The sequence below is a fragment of the Cebidichthys violaceus genome, unplaced genomic scaffold (assembly GCF_023349555.1).
Source record: "Cebidichthys violaceus isolate CVI_PGR_0920_01 unplaced genomic scaffold, fCebVio1.0.p SCAF_1, whole genome shotgun sequence".
Taxonomy (NCBI): domain Eukaryota; kingdom Metazoa; phylum Chordata; class Actinopteri; order Perciformes; family Stichaeidae; genus Cebidichthys; species Cebidichthys violaceus.
This window is the reverse complement of record NW_027176262.1, coordinates 23,785,457-23,805,377: the sequence shown is the minus strand read 5'-3', so window position 1 is coordinate 23,805,377 and position 19,921 is coordinate 23,785,457. Positions and strand designations below refer to the sequence as shown.

Genomic DNA, 19,921 nt, shown 5'->3' with positions numbered 1-19,921 from the left:
TGTTACATGTCATTTTTTGTATGTGAAACAGCTATATTTCCTCTTGTACTTTAAAATAAAATGCCCTCTTTGTGCATCCACAGTGTTTCCCTGCTGAGCTGCAGTGGAACAAAAGCAGTAAAACAGGGATTTGTGTACAATAAAAGCACAATAACTTTGGAAGGTATCCACTACGCTTGTGTACATCTGAAGCCTTTGATAAACCTCAGATAAACTTTGGAATATATTTTTGCATAGACAGAGTTATACTTACTTATTTTGTCCAGGAGAGGATCTGTTAATGGCCAGAATGGACAAGCAGAATGATGGCAGACCATCCTGTTTAAAAAACAACAACATATGGACACCTGACTATAGCTTTAAGACCTATACATTAACAATTGTGACGCCATCCTTTAATAGCCTTGACACATCTTAATTCTAAAGACGTGCTAAAAGTTTATACACTTTAACCAATGTTTTTACCCCAGATTCGTTTGTTACCTGTAATAAACTCATTGTATTTATTCTGAAAAGAAAAAAAGGAAATACAATGTTGTCAGTGCAGCAGAATAAATAAGGATGCTTTGATTATAATGAGTGGAAATTAATTTTATTAGGGCAGCGTTTCTGCTGCAGGCCTACATTTCTCTCACATTGATAGCTATTTATCGCAAGCATTCTTCACATAAACTTTGTTGCTTCCCCAAAACACTTGTTATTCCATCTGAGACTGTCATGACGGTTAACTACTGCACAGCAATTATTTCCATGTATCCTCCAGGCACAAGAGATATCTGTGATCTGAGTGAAATTGTCAACTTATGACATCTGCTGGCTGTGTGCAAACCCCATAGGCTTTTTTTTGTGTGTGTGTGTGTGTGTAGCTACCATTCAAACCAAAGGGGGCAACATGATGACTTTCCATCCCCACAGCAGTTACATCGGACTGTCATGCCGAATGTGGACGCCGACAGAGGAACGATAAAGGAATGAACAATGCTGCTTTCCACGCTTTAACAACATTTTAAGACCGTATTTATTTACTCAAGAAGTGGAGTTGTGATGCTTTGGTTTTATTCCTATGTGCTATTGTTGGAAAGAGCTGGATATTAAAGCTTGCATTAGGTTCTCTGCACCTAGAGAGAGAGAGATGACCACACTTTAGTTGTGTTTTTGAGAGGATAAAAAGCAGATTTGATGACATACGAGTCCTACAGTTTAGTTCCGCGTTAAAGACGACACAAAGGTCTCTTGCTGTTGGCTTCGGCTAAGATAATGGGATTTAGAGGCCAGTATCTCCCTCTCATACTCAGAGCTAAAGGATGGGTTAACAATGTTTAAAGTCTGCCAGAAAAAAAAGAAAAAGATGAGCTCTTTGTAGCCTCCAACAGATTTAGATTCACATTTAACCATTAGCCTTGGTATAAACCTATGCCTGAATATTGATCCAACTTTTTAGTAAATGTATTTGGAGTGGGGGCCGATTGTCATGCCTGCGTTGGAGGAATATATCGCTGCTTATGTAAAAAAGAAGGCGCAAATATAACACTTCCTTTTTCTTCTTTTTAATATGCGTCCTTCCTTCTGTCTACCACCGTTGGACCAACAAGCTGCAGACCCCACTAAGCCGAGAACAACAGTGTCTTAAGTCATGGTGGAAAAACTAGATTTTTACTGTCTTACATACAATAAGTATTGTTTCAATTGTCATTTCCATGACTATATTTCAACATGCAGCAGGTTCTTTATATCCCCAACAGTGTTGCATCACAGGTTGAGATGCCACTCATGATGTGTTGGTGTTTACCTTCCTTTTCCCCACATTAGTCAGCAGCAGTCATCGAGTTAATCCTACCTGCTTCTTCTTATTACATTAGCGGAAAGGAATACTTCATCCCAGACCGCTCTATTAATTCTTCAACTTCTTAGCCAGGACTTTTTAATAACAGAAGACTTTTGGAGAGAAGAACTACGCTGTTAAACAACAGCAAAACAATACACGAAGAACACTAAAGCTTGCAAATTGCAAGTGTAGCACAAGCTTTGTCAGACATATACACTCTTGCACGCATGCATGTATTTTCCCTACAATTTTGCCACTTCTATGTCATTCACCAGCTCAAACGTTAGAGTCAAAGGGTATATCCAATGCAGAGTGTTGGGTGGGTGCTATCAGCGAGCGAATTGACCGTGAATCGTTTCTTGCAGCCCACAGCAGCCGTCTGCATCACTTGCAACGACAACGCAGCGGTCGCCGCAGAGACCCCGATGCACATGAAGCGACAGGAAACAATGTGTTGCAAGATGAATACATGACCGCTGTCAAACCACGCCTAATGGTCAAAGCCTACAGAGAAAACAAAGCATTCAGTTTATGCTTTCCCACTTGCACATCCTGGGAATTTGGAAAGAAACAGAGTCTTTATGAACCAGGAACAAGGTTTTTATTCCCAGAAGGAAACGCGTCACACAGACGCGTTCCCTCGACTCCAGCACTGGTCGTTACAGTCGCTTCTTTGAGCACAAGGTGGCAGTAGAAGCTCATTTTGTTTGGTATTACGCAGAGCATCTGGTGATGACGTCCGTGCTTACATTTCTTCGTATACTCTTTATTTGGAGATTGTGCATCAGCTACTAACTGGTTAAAGGTAAAGACTAATTGCTGACACTGGCCTTTAAATTACCTTAAGATAAGATCACCTTTAATTAGCATTTCATGTGATTACTAAACAAATCATGCTTTTAGACTGTATGGAAAAGTACATTTACATCTCCAGCTGAAGTAGTTTTAATCAGATCAGGGTGTCTTTGTCCTCCTCATGTCTCAGATCCAGAATCAGTCAGATTCAACGTACCTGTTCTCTCTCTCTCAGGAGTGTCCTTCTGCTGTACGTCTCTTCTGCTTCAGTCAGTGAATGTAATGGTGTCCATGGATGGTGTCCACTTTGACATAATGTTTAAGCCCCTGCAGAGACGCCACTACTGAATCAAAACAGATTCCAAAGATGCTGTTTTTGTGAAGGAAAGAGCATTCACATTCTTTATTTAGTAGTGATGTCATATAGTAAAAACACTGCATTCAACATACAATATTTCCCTCAGGCTTGTGGTGGAGTAGAGGGATACAGCAGCAAAACGTGGAACTTAAAGTACAAGTACCTTAACGTGTGCTGAAACACAATACTTGAGTAAATGTACTTCCCTCAAATGTTTGATAGTGAAAGGGACACAAGTCACACGTCACACCTGTCCGTCCAGCTGTTTGTTTTCCAGGTGTTTGTGGTCACCCTGGCAATGGGATCAAGGTTATTCTGGTTACTATTTCCTGAATCCTCACCTCCTTATAATGAGGTGAGCTGTAACCTGATACTGTAGACAGCAACAATGCAACATCACATATCAGTTTTGATAATTCATTTTTGGATCAAATCTAAAATCCTGATCAGTTGAAGATATTTACAATAGTTTCTACTAGGAATGAATTTGAACACATCGCGTCACGTTCTCTCCGTTTGATATTTCTGGACCTCTGATGCAGAAACATTTTCATCACATTCCAAGATTGACTCAAACACATTTCCTCCTGCAGAATGCATTACTTCTATGTGCTGAAATGACATCGTCTATTTTCTACAACATTCATCCGTCGTCATACGGTCATTTGACGGAAAGCTTCTCCTTCCCACAAGTGAAAAACATTTGGAAACCGTGTTGCTCTTTATTTCAAAAGATGAAAAATGTGGAAACTGTAACAACAGAATTAATATTCGGTGGACGTAACTTTTCCAAATGTACACTTTATTTTAAACAAAAGTACAAAAACAAACATCGGGTATTTACAATACTTGCATGGCAATGTTCACTTTCTTTGGTCATTCTTCCAATTTGATGGTTTTACAAACAGCAGCTTGGAGGTCTGAGACGATCACATGCTGAATCTAGTGTCCAAGCAGACGCTGAGCAACCCACCGATGACTCACTGACACTTGTGTAACGTCCGCAAGCAATTTACCAACCGTTTCAATCAAAGTTATGAGTTATACGGACATTATTGAATTTGCCTACCTGGACATTTTTTTTTACAATATAAATAGCAAAAAGAAAATTAAATTCACATACTTCACAATTACATCCTGTTCTTGATACATTTGTCAAATTGAGTAAATGCTCTTAAAAAGGACCCAAAATCTGTGACACGTACACAGCTGCGCGTATTCCATTGTATTCTACACAAACCGGACGCGAGAACATGAAGCCCAGTGAACGTCACAAACCGAAGCAACTACAGGGAGACTTTGAAAAGAAGGCGAACGTATCACTGCTTTGAGAGACACGCCTCGTCCTCTCAATGCGCAATGATGCCACAGCTACACAATCAACGACCGTACCTCAACACACAGAGAGTCCACTCGTCAGCCTTGAAACGTTTGGCTCGCTACTACAGGCCCGGTGAGTGGAAACAAACACCGGCTTCATGGAAAACAATCTGTACGGCCAAACTAAAGCCGGCGGTGTGAGTTAACTGCACCTCCTCTCAGTCAGCTACCTGCCTGTGTCACACAGTGGTTATGTCCAATGTACAGTACATCTGAAGAAAAAAAGAAACAGACCCGGTTTCTGTTGTTTTCTGTCCTGGTTTGTTTGGTACACACAATCAAAGAACAACAAAAAATAAAAATAAAATAAAATCATGTGATGCCAAAGAACTGTGTGCCACACCGCCTACTTCCTGCAATGTAAATCATATCACCTTCTATAACTAATGCAGAGTATAACCCCAATAACCCATAGCCCTTTCAGGAATTTCATCTCTATTTCAACACTTTTTTTTTTTTTTTTCTTCTTTTTTTTTTTTTAACGCCTTAATGAACAAACGGAAACAAAACGCACAAATGAAAGGGTGTAGTCCGCTGACGTCGAAGGCAGAGGTTGTGTGTTTTTAATCGACTGTGACGACGTGAAGCTAGAAAGCGACGGCGGCGGCGGCGTCCCCTCGGCCCACAGGGTCACACTGATGCAGGCCGACACATCCTTACAGCAAAGGCAACTGGTCCAGTAGGAAGTCTACTCGCATCAACTAACGAAACCAGAAAGACCTGCGCTTCTTCAGCTCCACAATTATCATTCTAACAAACATGAGTCCTAATAGTAGACAGGTTTACACGGGTATCAGTAGTGCAGACAAGTTATGTATATCACATACAGTATCCATTCTCTGGGTTTTTTTAGGAATAGGGGGGGGTGATGGTTTGAGGAGTGGGGGGGTTGGATATGCTTTTTAGTCAAATTTTCCCTGAAACCAAATCCAAAGCGTCTTCGTCCCAATGTACACTTGTTTTTTTGTTGTTTTTTTTCATCCCCAAAGACAAAAGGTGAAGAGAAATGTGCAAAAGTTCCACGTTCCCACTGGAAAGAAGAGAATTAGAATGGATGTTTAAAAAGAGAAAGACTTTGTTCATCTTTACTTCTGAGGCGTGAGATGGAAACGCGTTCTACCTTTCACATTCCCAAAGCGTGGCTGACGTTTCTTTACACCTCAGCTTTTTGGCTGTTCTCCTCCACCTTCTCCTCCAGCTTTTTCTCCTCCTCAGAGGAGCCGTCCTCCTTTTCACCGGTCTTCCAGCTTCCTTGCCTGTTTAGAATAAAACACCGTTAACCGTGACGTGCTTCACTCTACAGTCATGTGTATGAAAAACAATCTTTATATGGCATTAAATGACGGTATAGACTATAGACATGTGCTGCACAATATCTAATATTCACCGTTCATTTGCATTTGATGGTGACTTGGTGGTGACAAAAGGAAAACTACTATCTGTATATTTCACAAACATATCTGTATATTGATCTACATATTCCTGCCATAACACAGCTCTTATGTACGCATCAGTTTCGATGCCAAAATGTACAACCCTGTGCCTCTATTACACAATAACGCAGGTGTAATAAGCGTCGTAGTTCTACAGCTGTGTTCGGACGCGTTCACTTCTTACTTGGATTTCTTCATGTAGACCCAGTACGCCAGGCCGATAACCACCGTGGCGAGGAGGAGACCGACCACAACTCCAACCACCAACTTGGTTTGGTCGTTATCGTCCGATTGGTCTGAAAGAGAAAACAGAACCGTGAGAGACCCGGGAGACACGTCTCAGCGTGAAACCCCCCCCCCGTCTGACTGTGTGCTAACAGGGAAGCAAAAAAAAAAAAGTCATGATGTGCAATAAACGCGTTGATGAATGGACACATCCGCACTGCACATGGTTATGACTCATCGAGTTACATGTTAATGGCAGATATTCACAGTGATTCGCTTCTTTAACCAGCGGGGTTATGGACAATGTTGACATTTTGTCAGGATGCTGGTAGCTCCTCCCCTCTCACTCCTTCACATATCTGTGCTTTCATTAACGACCACACACCGTCCAGAGATCGATCCTCCAGCTGAAGAGTCCAAGGCGATGTTAAAGGTAAATATTGAATCAAGAGCCTTCCTTCAGTGAGCAACATTTGATTCCCCCAAAGACTTTAATCCCGCCCCCCATCACCCCCCCCCCCCCCACCACCACCACCACCCATTCTTACAAGCAAGAAGACCGCTACAACTTACCTTGTTTATCCATTCTCACCTCCTCAATTACTGAAATCAGATATGAAATAAAATTAACTTCCAACAAAAAAAAGAAGAAAAGAAATCAAGCGTGACGTCCAGAAGAATAAATGTACCACTCTGACTCTATTCTACTTCTGCATGCAAGAAGTTCAACAGAGGGAACAGATTAAATCCAGCATCCCAACATACACACCACTGAGTGAGAGGGGGGAGGGGGGGGGGGGGGGGGGGGGGGGGAGGGGGGGTGGAATGCTGTCTCAAACGCGCAGGAATGAGTAAGCAAGGTAGAGCAAAGAGCGATGTGTGTTGTTGGACAGCGGTGTCTACAAGGAGCATGCCATGAAGACGTTTGGACACTGGTGAGATGTTCAACGTCAAATCATCTAAAAGGCAAACAGCTACTTATGTAACACACACTTTAAAAGAAGCAAAAACACAAGTGTTATTATGCAAAGTAGCTCATGAATCATAAAGGTTCAGCCCAAAATTCTGCGTTTTTTTTTTTTTATCCCACCGATAAAAAAAAAAAATCCTTAACTGTGTGTGTGTTTACTCTCAAGCACATACCTGATAAACCGGGGAAGTTTTACTCAAAACATTTTTAAAATGATGTAAAGTCCACATGCAGACAGAGAGAGTTAGTGAGCAGAGTAGAAGACTAGTTAAGAGCTAGTGAGCAGAGTAGAAGACTAGTTAAGAGCTAGTCTTTAGGAGAAACACGGAGCGGAGAGAGACGAGAGGACCTCACTGCACACTTTGTACTTACGCGACGACACATTTATAGTCCTGCTGTCCGCGCCGAACTCGTTGGACACCGAGCAAGAGACGGTAAGATTTGCAGCGGGCACAACGGTGATCTTGTGCGTTATCTTTCCGTTGACGAAGGGACTCTCGTCAAGCTGAACGTCAGGAGGAGACAAAGAAGCACAAACGTTAATATTCACATATCTAATGTTATAGATGTGTGACCGTGGCTAAGTGGAGAGCAGGGCTGTCTTTCAATCAGAGGGTCAGAGGCTCCACTAGTCTCATGTCAATGTGTCCTTGACCCTTGACCCTTGACCCTGAAGTTGCTCCCGTAGCTGTGCTCTATATAGACAGATACTGAATTGTAAGTCGCTTCGGATAGCAGCGTCTGCTAAATGACTGTAATGTAATGTAAATTGTTTCTGATCCTGCCACACACACACGTAAAGAAGTTTATGTTTCGTACCACTAGGGGGCGGCATTGGATCGATACGAGCCTTTTTTTTCCCCGTGACAAAGACGCAGCGCGTGCCTCTGGGATATAGACACTTTAAAGTCCCACAGGAAAACCCCAGACACAAAGACCAACTGCCAACACCCTTTTCTCTGTCCTCTACACATACAAGAGGATGTGGCACTTCAGTAAATACCCATCACCGAGCCCGTATCCAAGCCTTACGTTACGGTCTCTGTGAATAGGCTTTAAAAGGATGGGCCGAGAGGATTTCAAAAGAACTTGGGACTGAAATGTAGAAATGTGTGTTATCTCCGTGAATTCATTATCCTTAAGTGAATGAGTGCAGCGCACACTTTGGAGTTGATTAATTATGACACACGGGGGTTTTTTGGTTTTGAGGTTAGAAAACTGAGTGAAAGGGCTGAATAGAATTGTGACCATCCCACACAACCCTCAGGTTAACGTGAAATTCAAACCGCTTCAATGAGTGCTTCTGCTATCAGTGTGCACACAGGTACGCCACGGGAACAAAAGAGGCAACCAAAAAAAAAAAAAAGGGAAAAATTTGTCTTTATGACAGTCTGGAGCAAAACAGTGTTTGAGCCTCAGAGAAAATGAAGAAATGTACTCTTTCGAAACACTGAGCACAAACGCCTAGAAATGTTTGGACTGGATAAGTGTGGTAGCTGGGGAAAACACTAACAGTCCAAACTGCTATGTACATAACGGGGAGCATTCACTCTGTGGCAAAAAAAAAAAAAAAAAGAAGCAAAAGCATCAACTGTCTCAGGAACAAGACGCCGGCAAACCGAGGGCTTTTTCAGCTCCCTCACAATGGATGCAGGCAGAAACGGATCGGTTTGTTTGGAGGAAAAAGAAACGCCGTTTCACCTTAACAACCACGCGAGCATCACCTGCTGCACATACACACATCGACTACAATACACATGTTGATGCTCCTTTGCAGATACTGCACTGCAGGACAAAACAAGTGGAAGACCGCCGTCAGAACATGGATCTATGTGACAGCCAGTGTTAAACAGTGACGGGAGGACTGGGAGAAACCTTCAAAGCATTCTGACTGGGATTCTAGGAGGTCAGGAGAACTGCTGGTCTCCATCCCGTCTAATCAATGACACGTGGTGGTCGAGGTGGTTTGGCCATCTGGTGAGGATGCCACCCGGGCGCCTCCTTAGGGAGGTGTTCCAGGCACGACCGGCTGGGAGGAGACCCTGATGGGAGACCCAGGACCAGGTGGAGGGACTATAATCTCCAAACTGGTCCTGGGAGCGCCTCGGGATCCCCCATCAGCTGGCTGATGTGGAAAGGGAAGTTTGGGGGTCCCTTGCTGGAGCTGTTGCCCCCGCGACCCGATCCCGGATAAGAGGTTGAAGATGAGATGAGATGAGTATTTTTAAGAGTGGAAGGGTAACATAGACCTCCATTCACACACCCTCATTCAGATCCCCAAGAAGTCAAAATCCTAGAACTGGTCAAAATACCACGTGTGTACACTTTGTGTGTACAGTTTGTGTGTACACTTTGTGTGTACAGTTTGTGTGTACAGTTTGTGTGTACACTTTGTGTGTACAGTTTGTGTGTACACTTTGTGTGTACAGTTTGTGTGTACAGTTTGTGTGTACACTTTGTGTGTACACTTTGTGTGTACAGTTTGTGTGTACACTTTGTGTGTACAGTTTGTGTGTACACTTTGTGTGTACAGTTTGTGTGTACAGTTTGTGTGTACACTTTGTGTGTACACTTTGTGAGTACAGTTTGCTTCGTGCTACAGGCTGTCAGTTCACTTTTTGTTTCAACCACTTTGTGAGTTGCATCCTCCACTAAACCTCTGAGTCATCACTCTGGCAGAGACATCATAAAACGATGTTCCTTGAGTACCAGCGAGTGCCTCAGACGCTTCACATCCTGCCTCACAACAAACCTAATTTTGACCGTGTCTGTCCCTCTAGAGGGCCCTTTGTGTAACTGCATCCTGAATCTCACAGAATCTTGCGTACCGAGGTGCCGTTGATGCTCCAGGAAACCGCTGGCTTTGGAGAACCTTCAACCTCGCAGATCAGGACCTTATGTGAGCCGTCTTCACCGCGTTTTTTGGACAGCCGTCTGATAACTGGAACACCTGTAACGGGACGTAGCTCTTCAGATACACATGATCGAGTGAGTTCAAGTGAACGGTTGCATTGGAAGAAAGTCTGAAAAGAATAGTTTGACATTTCGGAGGAAAAAAAAAACACTTCTTCTCGTCTGCAAGAACGAGAAGAAGTGTTTTTTTTGACACCAGGAAAGTATGTGGCAACAGCCAGCAGACAGTTAGCTTAGCTTAGCATAAAGACTGGAAACCTTGAAACTAAACAAAAGGTGTCTACTAGCAGCTCTACAGCTCACTGATTACACATTTTTGACTTTGTTTCCTGTATCTAAGCTAAACTGATCTGACCTCCCGCTGGTTGTAGCTCGTACAGCAACTAAGCAAATACTAATATATCCCCCCAAAAAATATGTCCTTTAAGCGCTTACCTTCGACAACCAGCTCGAGGAAATCTTTTTGGCTGAGGAGCCCCATCGTCACCTCACACTCATAGCGGCCAGAGTCAGCGAAAGTCAGCTTGGTGAACTCGGGCTCTTTGTCCAGTTTAACATTGTCCTGAATGAAATGAAATGGATAACCGGCACGGTCAACAACAACCAGCAATGTTTCTTCACTGATCCAGACTTTGTTTTTATATTTATTGCTTCTACCTTTGTCCAGGAGACCTTGGAGTCTCCAGAGGCGTTAATCTGGAGGGTCAGATCCAAAGCCTGACCGGCCTTCTTGACGATGCTTCCAGAGGGGCTCAGATTGATGTCTAGGTCTAACGAGAGAGGAGAGGACGGTCAGGAGATTGTTCAGAGGCACGACAAGGGTCGAAGCATTCCTGTTGTGAAGTACAGTATAGTAATATTAAAATAAATACAACGCGTTGCGGCCTCTTACAGCTGACGGTGATGTCCTTAGACGCTTCCATTGTTGGGTCGTCAACAAGAGAGCATTTGTATTCACCGGTGGAGTCACGGGACACGTTCGTGATGGTGTACGTATCTGCGTTTTCCACTTTCACCAACTCTCCCTTCAAAAGACGTGCAATCAGACAACGGAGGGCGTTTAGTTTTCAATCACTCACTGAAGAAAAACAACACAAAGCATGCAACGAGCGTCCCGGTGACACACTGACGACATAGTGTACCTTGAGGTGGAAGTTAAAGGCGGTAGGAGCCGGGTTACCGTCCGCCAGACACTTCAGGGTCACGTTGCCTCCTTCCACAAGAGGCTCCTGAGCGGTCACCTGAAGGACGATGTTCTCTGTGGAGTCTGAGCAGAAGGGAGGAGACGGAGAGTCAGAGAGGGGACGTATGCGAGGGCGGAGGGCGGAGGGTGGAGGGCGTATTGAGTAAAGCCCTCAACAGTCGACCGCTGGGAGCGCAGACATCGGCAGTGTCAGCGCGCTGCAGAGAGCGCTCGGTGTTTGTTACGACCGACGTAAAGATGCAGCTGAAGAGACGGTTGAACTGTAGAGCAACCAGTCAACGCTTCTGCTCCATCTGATACAAACTCTTCACATGCCTTATCAGAACGTGTTCTGGCACAGATGAGCACATGACTTCAATATTTAATGCTGCGTTCGGGATGAATGCATGGATACTACAACCAAGAAATTTGGTAAACAGATCAACCTGGTGTGAAGTGGCTGTGAGTGATTTTCTGCTGCAGTGCTGTTTTCCTAGACAGAAACCGGCTGCTGTAAGTCTCCACCACTGTTTGTTTTTCTGTTTTTAAAAATAGGAAATATTTATAAAGTTCTCGTCTGCGTCTGGATCTCGACCAAAAAAAAAACACCCAAACCGATTTACAATTGTTGTCGTTTTCATAATTTACATGGACATAGCGAAGCTCATTCGCTTCCTCGCAGAAAGTTTGATGAGAGGATCGATGCCACTCTGTTAAATGTGAAGCTACCGCAGGAGCCTGGCTCTGTGCAAGGGCAAACAATCCTTCCACCAGCGCCTCTAGAGCCCATTAATATGCCGTATGTCATTTGTTTTATTTATTGTTTTACCTGTGGACCTTGCCAGGTTAGTTATTTCCCCCCTTTTCCCCCCGTCTCCAGTCTTTCATCCTAAGCTAAATGAACCAGCTGCTGGCTGCGGCTTCATATTTACATCGATCGTCTCGTCTAACTCTCGGCAAGAAAGCGGATAAGTTCTCAAAACGTTGAACTGATCCTTTAAGAAATCCTGGAAAATGTGTGGATCCACAGCTGTAAAAAAATAACAATAATAACCCACTGCACCTTGGCACATGATGTAACTTTAGATTAAATGTTACTTTAAGTCTGTGAGCTGTTCTTTTGAAAACCTGCATATAATTCAATAATGAGCTAAATATAGCGTTAACTAGTCTGAGGTGACGTAACTGACACAAATAGCATCGACCAGCATTATTTTAGTGGTTCAGTTTGTGCAGAAGTTAGTCTGACACCAGCTCGTCTGCAGACCGAAGCGGTACTGAGTCCGGCGAGGTCAGAGGACTCACAGGTGATCGTGAAGGTTGCTGGAGAGGACACCAGCTCTGAGCCCACAATGGGCCGAGTGCTGCAGGCGAACTCGGCGTCCGCGTCTTCCTTCTCGGCCGAGATCTCCAGCGAGGAAGTAGTAGTTGAAAGGCCGGTATCGGGGTCCACTAGCACCGAGGCTTGGATGGAAACCCCTAGACAGAAAACAAACAACTCCGTTTGAAAACTCCAGAAAAGTAGAAGACTGTGAAGACTGACCGACACACTCTCAGTCAGCGAGTTCAATGCATCAGTGAAGGGTGATTTACTGTCCCAGTCAGAGAGAATAAATACATCAACAAATACGTTGGCATTGATAATCACCCAACAGAATGAAGGATACACACCTTTCCCATCAGCCACCAGAGGGGCGTTGTTCTTCAGCCAGGTGATGTTTGCAGCTGGATTGGAGTCTTTTGCAACACATGTCCCCAGCTGTGGAACAAACAATAGAACACAACTTGAGAAAAACAGCAACAGAAAAAAAAAAAAACTACACTTACAGAAATATTGAAGAAACAAAAACATTTTAGGAATTTAGAATAAATCTGCTTCTTTTTTTTTTTTTAAAAGACCAAACATCTGTCTTCCTGACCATGAAGTGCCCTAAGCACTGCTAAAGCCCCTCAGATCCTTTGGGTGTTTTAATTGCAGTAGAGGAGATTCTGCTCTTTAGTAATTCATGAGAATCACTTCAAAGAACTCATTACCGTAGTAACACGGTCTCTGCAACGCCTCAAGTTACCTGAGCTCGAGTGAGGGATTTCCCTTGATGGTTTACTGCGTAAAATAATGTAGATATAAGCACTGTTTATCATTAAAAACCCACCTTGGTAAGTTTGCCAATCTCCAGCTCGTCCGCTTTGTCAGAAATCTCCAGGCCTGCTGGCGTCTCTACAATACATCCAAACACGTTTTAATTAACGAACAGCGTGTTAGTGTGGCCGCACGTCAGTCATTGCGGCAAACTGAAGCAATCCAAGTTACTTTAGCCGGCTTTGCACTCACTGTAGATCACCACGTTCACTGGGTATTCTGGGATGTCCGCGCCGACCACCACCATGCAGGTGAAGGTGCGCTGGTCGGTGAGCTTGGCCGCAGAGAGCAGCAGGCTGGAGTTTGCTCCCATGCTAACGCGACCCTTGTATTCGTCGGTGGCGCTGATCGAGACGTCCTGGTCTCTCTGCTTGACCAGCAGGTCCCCCGAAAGTCCCGCTCCTTTGTCCTAGAGAGCAGAGCAGAGGGTCTGTCACACATGGCATCGACTTTCCTGTTCCACTAAGAAGCACGCTGCGTTTTATCCCACAGATGGGCGGCCTAATGCAACATCGGCACTCAGACTGGGCGTGGCTCAGACGTGATAAGTGGGTGTCACCGCCGTGAATCTATTGACTTACATATTTCCATTTAGTTATCATGATGTCCTCTGCTTTCATGGCTCCGATGTTGCAGGGGATCTCGAACGTCTCCCCGTACAGGCCGACAACGGTCTCCAAACCGCTGACTGCGACAGAGAAAAGAAGGGGAGACAATTACTTATTTTCAGAAGGGCCGCCGCTCCGGTCAGCTCCGACACAGCGTGACATTCTCCGAGGGAAAATTGAAACCCGTTATTATTCTGAATGCTTTCTGTACATATTTGCCATTCATCAATACCACTGAGTGTTCGCCTACATACGCTAAGAACAGCAGGTTCTATGGAGTTCTGATAATTTTACAGCCCACATGGTGAAAGAAAAAAACCCCCCCCTGAAAAACCTGCCCTAAATTTCTTTAAAACCATCGCCATGGAGACCAAGTGCAGAAGAGTCTCAATGGGCTGCGATGAGGGGTTAGAGCCAGAGGGCTCCGGGGGAGAAGAGGCTGCCACGGCCCGACTGAAAATGAGGCGCTGCTCAGTTTTTTTTGGTATTCAGATTCACATTTCAGACCTCTCTGGGTTCAGGGCTGAGTTAACGCACGAGTGGGCGTGTGGAGACAAATAAAAAAAAAAAAATGTGACAGCTAAAATCCAAAACAGCTCATCAGCTGCTCAGCAAAGTGTAAGAGAACAAAGCAGAGGCCAAACCCATATTCCATCTGTTGAACCGGTGACGACTAATGTTCGTACATTTTTTCAGGATAAGCGCAAAAAACAAGGCGTGCGTTCAACCCTGAAATTGTGTGATTATATTCACGCACAAACAAAACTGCTGCAGCTAAAAGTTTTTAAGTCTCGCTTTCCCTCCGAGCTGCTCAGACGTTTTAAAGGTTTCCTCAGAAGCGGCGTCAAAGATGGGGCGGGATTGTGTGATTGTGGTCACCATCGTCCAGGTCGGGGGCGGGGTTAACAACCGGGACCGCTGAGGCTTGTGACGTCGGGACGAGCGCAGACGTTCTGCTTCCTACTCCGTCTGGTATTTATAATGTCACAACTCGCAACAGTTCAGCCTCAACTAAACACAGTCTGCCGTCCTCCCGACACTCGTCACTCATCTTCACGAGGCGTCGGCTCTGAAACAACATCGAGACTGACGCCCAACTAACCGGAGTCAGTAACGCCTGTCAGGAAAGCCAATACAGCAAGCGGATGACAAACAGCAGACAATTTAATAATGTTGTTTCCTACAGAGCATGTCCTGCTGGATGGTAAGTTGTTTCCTGTTTTGTCACTAATGCGTCTGCCCTGCGGCCTCTAGTCTCATATTAAAGGAGCCGTTCCACATTTGGGAAATCTACTTATCTCTTTTGGGGAGAGTCAGAAGAGAAGAACGACGTCACTCGAGTGTCTGTTAAACTTGAAGCCGGATAGCTTAGCCTAGCTTAAAGACAGCTAGCCTGACAACATTCACCTGGCAGCACCTCTAATGCTCACTCATGAAGTGTGTTGTATCTCATTTGTTTAATCTGTACAAAACATGTAAAAAAAAGTAAAATTTTTTGAATTTTTCAGGGTCAGGCTGGTTGTTTCATTGTATCCAATATTTATGCTAAGCTAAGCTAGCAGTCTCCTGACAGTACATCCATTAAACATATACGTGTGTGGTATCAATCTTCTCATGCAACGCTCAGCAATAAAAGCGAGTAGGTGTCCTAAATGGACACCTTCGATATCAAGGGGAAAGTCCAAAAATGTCTTTCCCCTTAACATCCACACTAGCGTGACCTCTCACTGGCTCGTTCACAAGTAGAATGCCACGTTTTACGATCTTTGTACATTTTGTTCAAAAACAGGAAAAGTGGATATCATCAAACTGAACTAAATCACCACTTTTAGTGTTTGCTAATTCACTATGAAATCCATTTAGAGCTAGATTGATGGATGCAAAAACTAATTATTACCAATACAGAGACCAGGAAACACAAATATACACAGAAGAGAACAACGTGCATTAGATACAGCTGTGGGGATGACTATAATCACATTTATTAAAGCTCCATCTGTGAGCATCGAGTCAATGTAACACACAATGAAACAGCGATCGTGCTGCACGTCACCCACATAGATACAATTCCTGCATTTAAATAAGGCTCAGCGACATTTAATAGTGACAGCGAGGGATAAAAAAAAAATAAAAAAACACAAACCTCACCGCATTTCACCTGCTGACAGTTCTACCAGGAGTTCTTCACCAAACACGGGAATAAGCTCCGTCAACTTGTCAACTGCGGCGCAATTAAAACCATCTCCTGCATTGATTCCCCTTATTATCCATGAATTTTGCCACACCTACCAACCTGCTCCTCTCACATCAGGAAGTGAATTCAAAAGGATTACACGTTTCTTTAGAACCGAGGCAAGCGTTGATCGGCCTCAATGAGTCACTTTGCTTACATTCACCCAACTTGAGCACACATTCCCTGCATTCGCCACAATAGCCCGTTAATCATTTGACGACATCTATATACTTGTCCGTTCTGCAAATGCGTGCCTGTGTTTCACAGAGCGCACGTCAGTCCCATCCACCTGCAGATTACCGATGCAAACGCGGTATGCTGATGTGGCCGTGCAACACTCTGTCTAATGTAAATCTGATGAAAGTGACTCTCGCGCTTGAGTGCGCTTTAGCTACACGTGTGGGTTTTGTGGTCGAGGCGTAAAAAGAGAGGGAGAGAGATTGCACACACGGTGGAAAATGGAGACTTTGTGAATCTATTAGGAGGTCGAGTTAATGAGCTCTCTGTGCAGAGACACGGACACATGCTTTGCATACGCGTCAAATCCAATGATAGCCCGCCACATTTCATATTCGGAGTTACTTTACAGTGCCAAAAATAATGTGTCAGTGTAGATTACGCGTCACACCTGGGCACGTCGGTGCCAGAATGCTCTAATGGCTCGAGGAAAAGTCCAGACTGTTCGAAAGTAGTTGGCGTCGGAGTGGCTGTAGTAATGTTGAGCCTCAAACTCCTCGGGAAAGTCCTGCTCAACCTGTTCTGCTGAACCGCAGTCAAGTATTCGGGTTACACCGCGAGCGCCGCGGGGCTGGAGAGGTTATCGCGCTTCCTGTATAATAGACTCCTTACATTTCAAATTCAAATAGGCGGGTTTTTGAATATTCAAATAAAGCTGCGCTCAGCCTCTCTGAGAACTTCATAGGAGTCGGTGTGAAGGAGAAGGCTTCATCGGTGCGGATTACACCGTTACACAATGAGAATGAATCGCACATGTCGAGTTACAGAAGACAAAAGCTGCTGCTGCTTACTGAGATAAGCTAAGCCTCGGCACACAGAAGTAGGCGAACAGTGTGACTTTACATTGACAAACACACACTATGCACACTTCTAAAAGTTGTCGATACGACGAGGGAGCAATGGATGCAAAATAATCATCATAATTGTAATTTATCTCCTTTTTTAAAACCCATTAACGCCAATCACAGACACAGATCACGCGAAACACCGACTTCTGAAACACGGTTGTGTACAGTTCTAATAAACTGATTAAAAGTGATGAAGAATCGAGTCAAGATGAAGAAGGCTCCGGGTCTCTGGGCGAAGCGACACCACGTTCCAGTGCACTACTTCTGCGTCTCGTCAAATCAGTTCATTGGCACTTAGGTCCTCTGAACCCAAAACAGCGAGGTCTGATGTGAATTTCTCTACACTGGACAGAAATAATAGCTGATATTTCGGCGCGGGTAAATCAAGTAACAGGCGAGTGACAGGAGACAGGAGGCAGCACCACGGGAGACACTTTCATGTTCCTGATTAAGGCGCCTCTATCCCCGAGAAGAGACAGGTGACGACAGCTCAGATATAAGCCCGCCAGGGAAATCAGCTGCCGCCCCACACTAGTCTCTATATCCCTGTCTTGCTACCTTGCCCCCTCCTATTTGTTGGTGTGTGTGTGTGTGTGTGTGTGTGTGCGCGCACGTCGTTCAGCAGCGACATCCAAAAAGAAAGCGGAGGCCCGAACGTATTAAGAGCTGAAAATGAGGATTGTGCAGTGAATGGAGATCCCATGGCGCATGTCCACAAAGACTTGATGGCAAATAGCCTCGCTTCAGACGCGGTTCAGCGGTGAGGGAGCAGACAGAACCACTCCAACTAGATCAATAATACTCGAGCAAAGGCGAGCTTCTTATAGTGAGCGGCGCTTGACTAAAGAGCGAGAAAATCAAAGAAAAGCTAACCCTCCGTGACATTCTTCCTCTCGTCCTTGTCTTCTCTTAAATAATTAAACGAGTGCCTGAAAAGAGGAGAAATCAGAGATTTAATAAGCCCAAAATTATCATTATTCGCAGTCAAGAAAAATAGAAGGACTGCTGTCAAAAGGGAACGAATGTTTTGGGGAAAAAAATATGCCACCGTCTACCAGCAGGTATGAGCTCTATAGGCTGCGGTTCAGTCCGCTCACACCGTAGTTCACGTGTTAGAAGCACCTGACTGTCTTTAGAATCCTGCATGTTGACGAAGTGTTCCAGACCAGCCTGCCGAACGGGGTTTGTACTTTAGGGGGGGGGGGGGGTGTAATCATGTCACTGATGGATAACTGACAGCACACACAACATTCCTTTCACACGGCGTCTCCTTCGTGCTGCAGGCTGAACCGCGGAGGCCCCCCTATTCCCGAGCGTCAACACTGTGCGCTCTATAATTTAGCTTTTCCGGACTACTGTAAGTGCCCCTGTCAGCGGTTTTCACGGCGTAAAGCTGAGGGCATCGGCTCGACTGACGAAAGCCGCTGCCTATAGCTGAGTGACTCCCATTGTTGACGCAACAACGCGGCGCTGTATGTTCTGCTCGGTACGTCGCAGTGAAAGGAGGGCGGCGGTAGTATTTTGCCCAAACCATTAGGCCTCTCTCTCTCTTCTCATGGACAGGCTGCACTCCTCTGCAGCCATGATAGCAGCGAGGCTCCTGTGGCGACGACGTCGGTCTGTCACTAAATTGGGTTTTTTTAATTGGTTCCCTTAGAATTTGTGCTTTGAGTAAATCTTGACGACTTTGCACAGACAGTCACGGTTCCTACGTGATGAACCCTCATGACTTTAATGACCTCTTAGCTTTTCATCTAGGGATGGCATTAAGCTCAAAGCGAAGGTATAACATAAAAGTCTAGTCTTAAAATCCCAGTCAGGCGTCCTTCAAATGTTGTTGTTTTTTTGCTTGATGAATGATTTAATGATTATTAAAATAGTTGCTGAATAATTGTTGGAAATGGCTTCAGCTCTGGTGTTGATTTTGTCGGTGCAGCTGCCTAAATGCAGCAGGCGTGAGTTCGTGGAAGAACTTGACGAGGGTCGACAACAGCGGCGTTTGTGCGAGATGAGTCTGTGACGTCTGCGATGCTTCGCCATCTGTTTCAGACCACAGCAGCCCTAAAGATGTCTCCCCGCACCTCTCTGACCTCTCTGACCTCTCTGAGGGTGAGAATCAATCAGAAGAGAAGCTCCCTTTATGGACGGAAACACTCGGGACAAAGCTTTCATTTTGTGCAACGTTACCCCACAGGCTCTCTCTCTGCCGTCCGGCTCCACCATTCCTTTAATAAGTGCTCAACTTCCTGCAGATTCTTATCCAGAAGTTCCATAAGAAACACTGTTATGAGTGCGAGATATTTATTAGTTTTACGGCGTAGAAGAGAAGCGCGTGTGATATTTCCTGACATTAATAAAACGCTGCATTGATGCACAGCCGTGCGGTGAGAAAATATCGGAATGTGAAATTAGTCTAGATAATTACCACCAAAATGAATCCAAGGTGACATCTTTAAATGTCTTGCTTTGTCTGATCATCAGTCCAGCACCAAATATATTGTGTTGATGAGCAGAGAATCACTATTAAAAAGTAGTTCATCAGTAAATCTACTTATCGTTTCAGCTCTATGAAGGACTTTCTTTGGACAAGCAGAGTAGAATAAGATAAAAAGCTCTCATGTTTTCACACGTGTGTCACCTCAGGCCCCTGTGCTGCTGAGGACAGCGAACGATGAACAGCACACAATATGATTAGTCCGAGTACATTAAGCATAATGGCTTCCCCTCCTTCACCCCGGCACACTTTTAGACCAAACCAACAACAGCATTCATG

At 44.7% G+C, this 19,921-nt stretch overlaps 1 protein-coding gene across 5 annotated transcripts in view; it reads right to left on the bottom strand.

Moving 5' to 3' along the window:
* Positions 1 to 3,762: 3,762 nt before the first annotated feature.
* LOC137876579 (CD166 antigen homolog) overlaps positions 3,763 to 19,921 on the bottom strand; it is a 29,543-nt gene continuing 13,384 nt past the window's right edge. Inside the window, exons 1-16 of one of the 5 annotated variants that reach the window (XM_068716322.1) lie at positions 18,271 to 18,290; positions 13,804 to 13,910; positions 13,415 to 13,631; positions 13,236 to 13,300; positions 12,754 to 12,841; positions 12,388 to 12,561; positions 11,042 to 11,166; positions 10,792 to 10,924; positions 10,557 to 10,669; positions 10,335 to 10,461; positions 9,815 to 9,954; positions 7,359 to 7,491; positions 6,590 to 6,619; positions 5,976 to 6,087; positions 5,479 to 5,614; positions 3,763 to 5,388 (exon numbers count right to left, since the gene is read on the bottom strand). In XM_068716322.1, coding sequence (XP_068572423.1) covers positions 5,512 to 5,614; positions 5,976 to 6,087; positions 6,590 to 6,619; positions 7,359 to 7,491; positions 9,815 to 9,954; positions 10,335 to 10,461; positions 10,557 to 10,669; positions 10,792 to 10,924; positions 11,042 to 11,166; positions 12,388 to 12,561; positions 12,754 to 12,841; positions 13,236 to 13,300; positions 13,415 to 13,631; positions 13,804 to 13,842 — 1,599 coding nt within the window. In that variant the 5' untranslated portion in view covers positions 13,843 to 13,910; positions 18,271 to 18,290 and the 3' untranslated portion in view covers positions 3,763 to 5,388; positions 5,479 to 5,511. Of the gene's footprint in view, positions 5,389 to 5,478; positions 5,615 to 5,975; positions 6,088 to 6,589; positions 6,620 to 7,358; positions 7,492 to 9,814; positions 9,955 to 10,334; positions 10,462 to 10,556; positions 10,670 to 10,791; positions 10,925 to 11,041; positions 11,167 to 12,387; positions 12,562 to 12,753; positions 12,842 to 13,235; positions 13,301 to 13,414; positions 13,632 to 13,803; positions 13,911 to 18,270; positions 18,291 to 19,921 lie in introns of those variants that run through there. The other 4 variants (XM_068716288.1, XM_068716296.1, XM_068716305.1 and 1 more) reach the window with 4 other exon arrangements.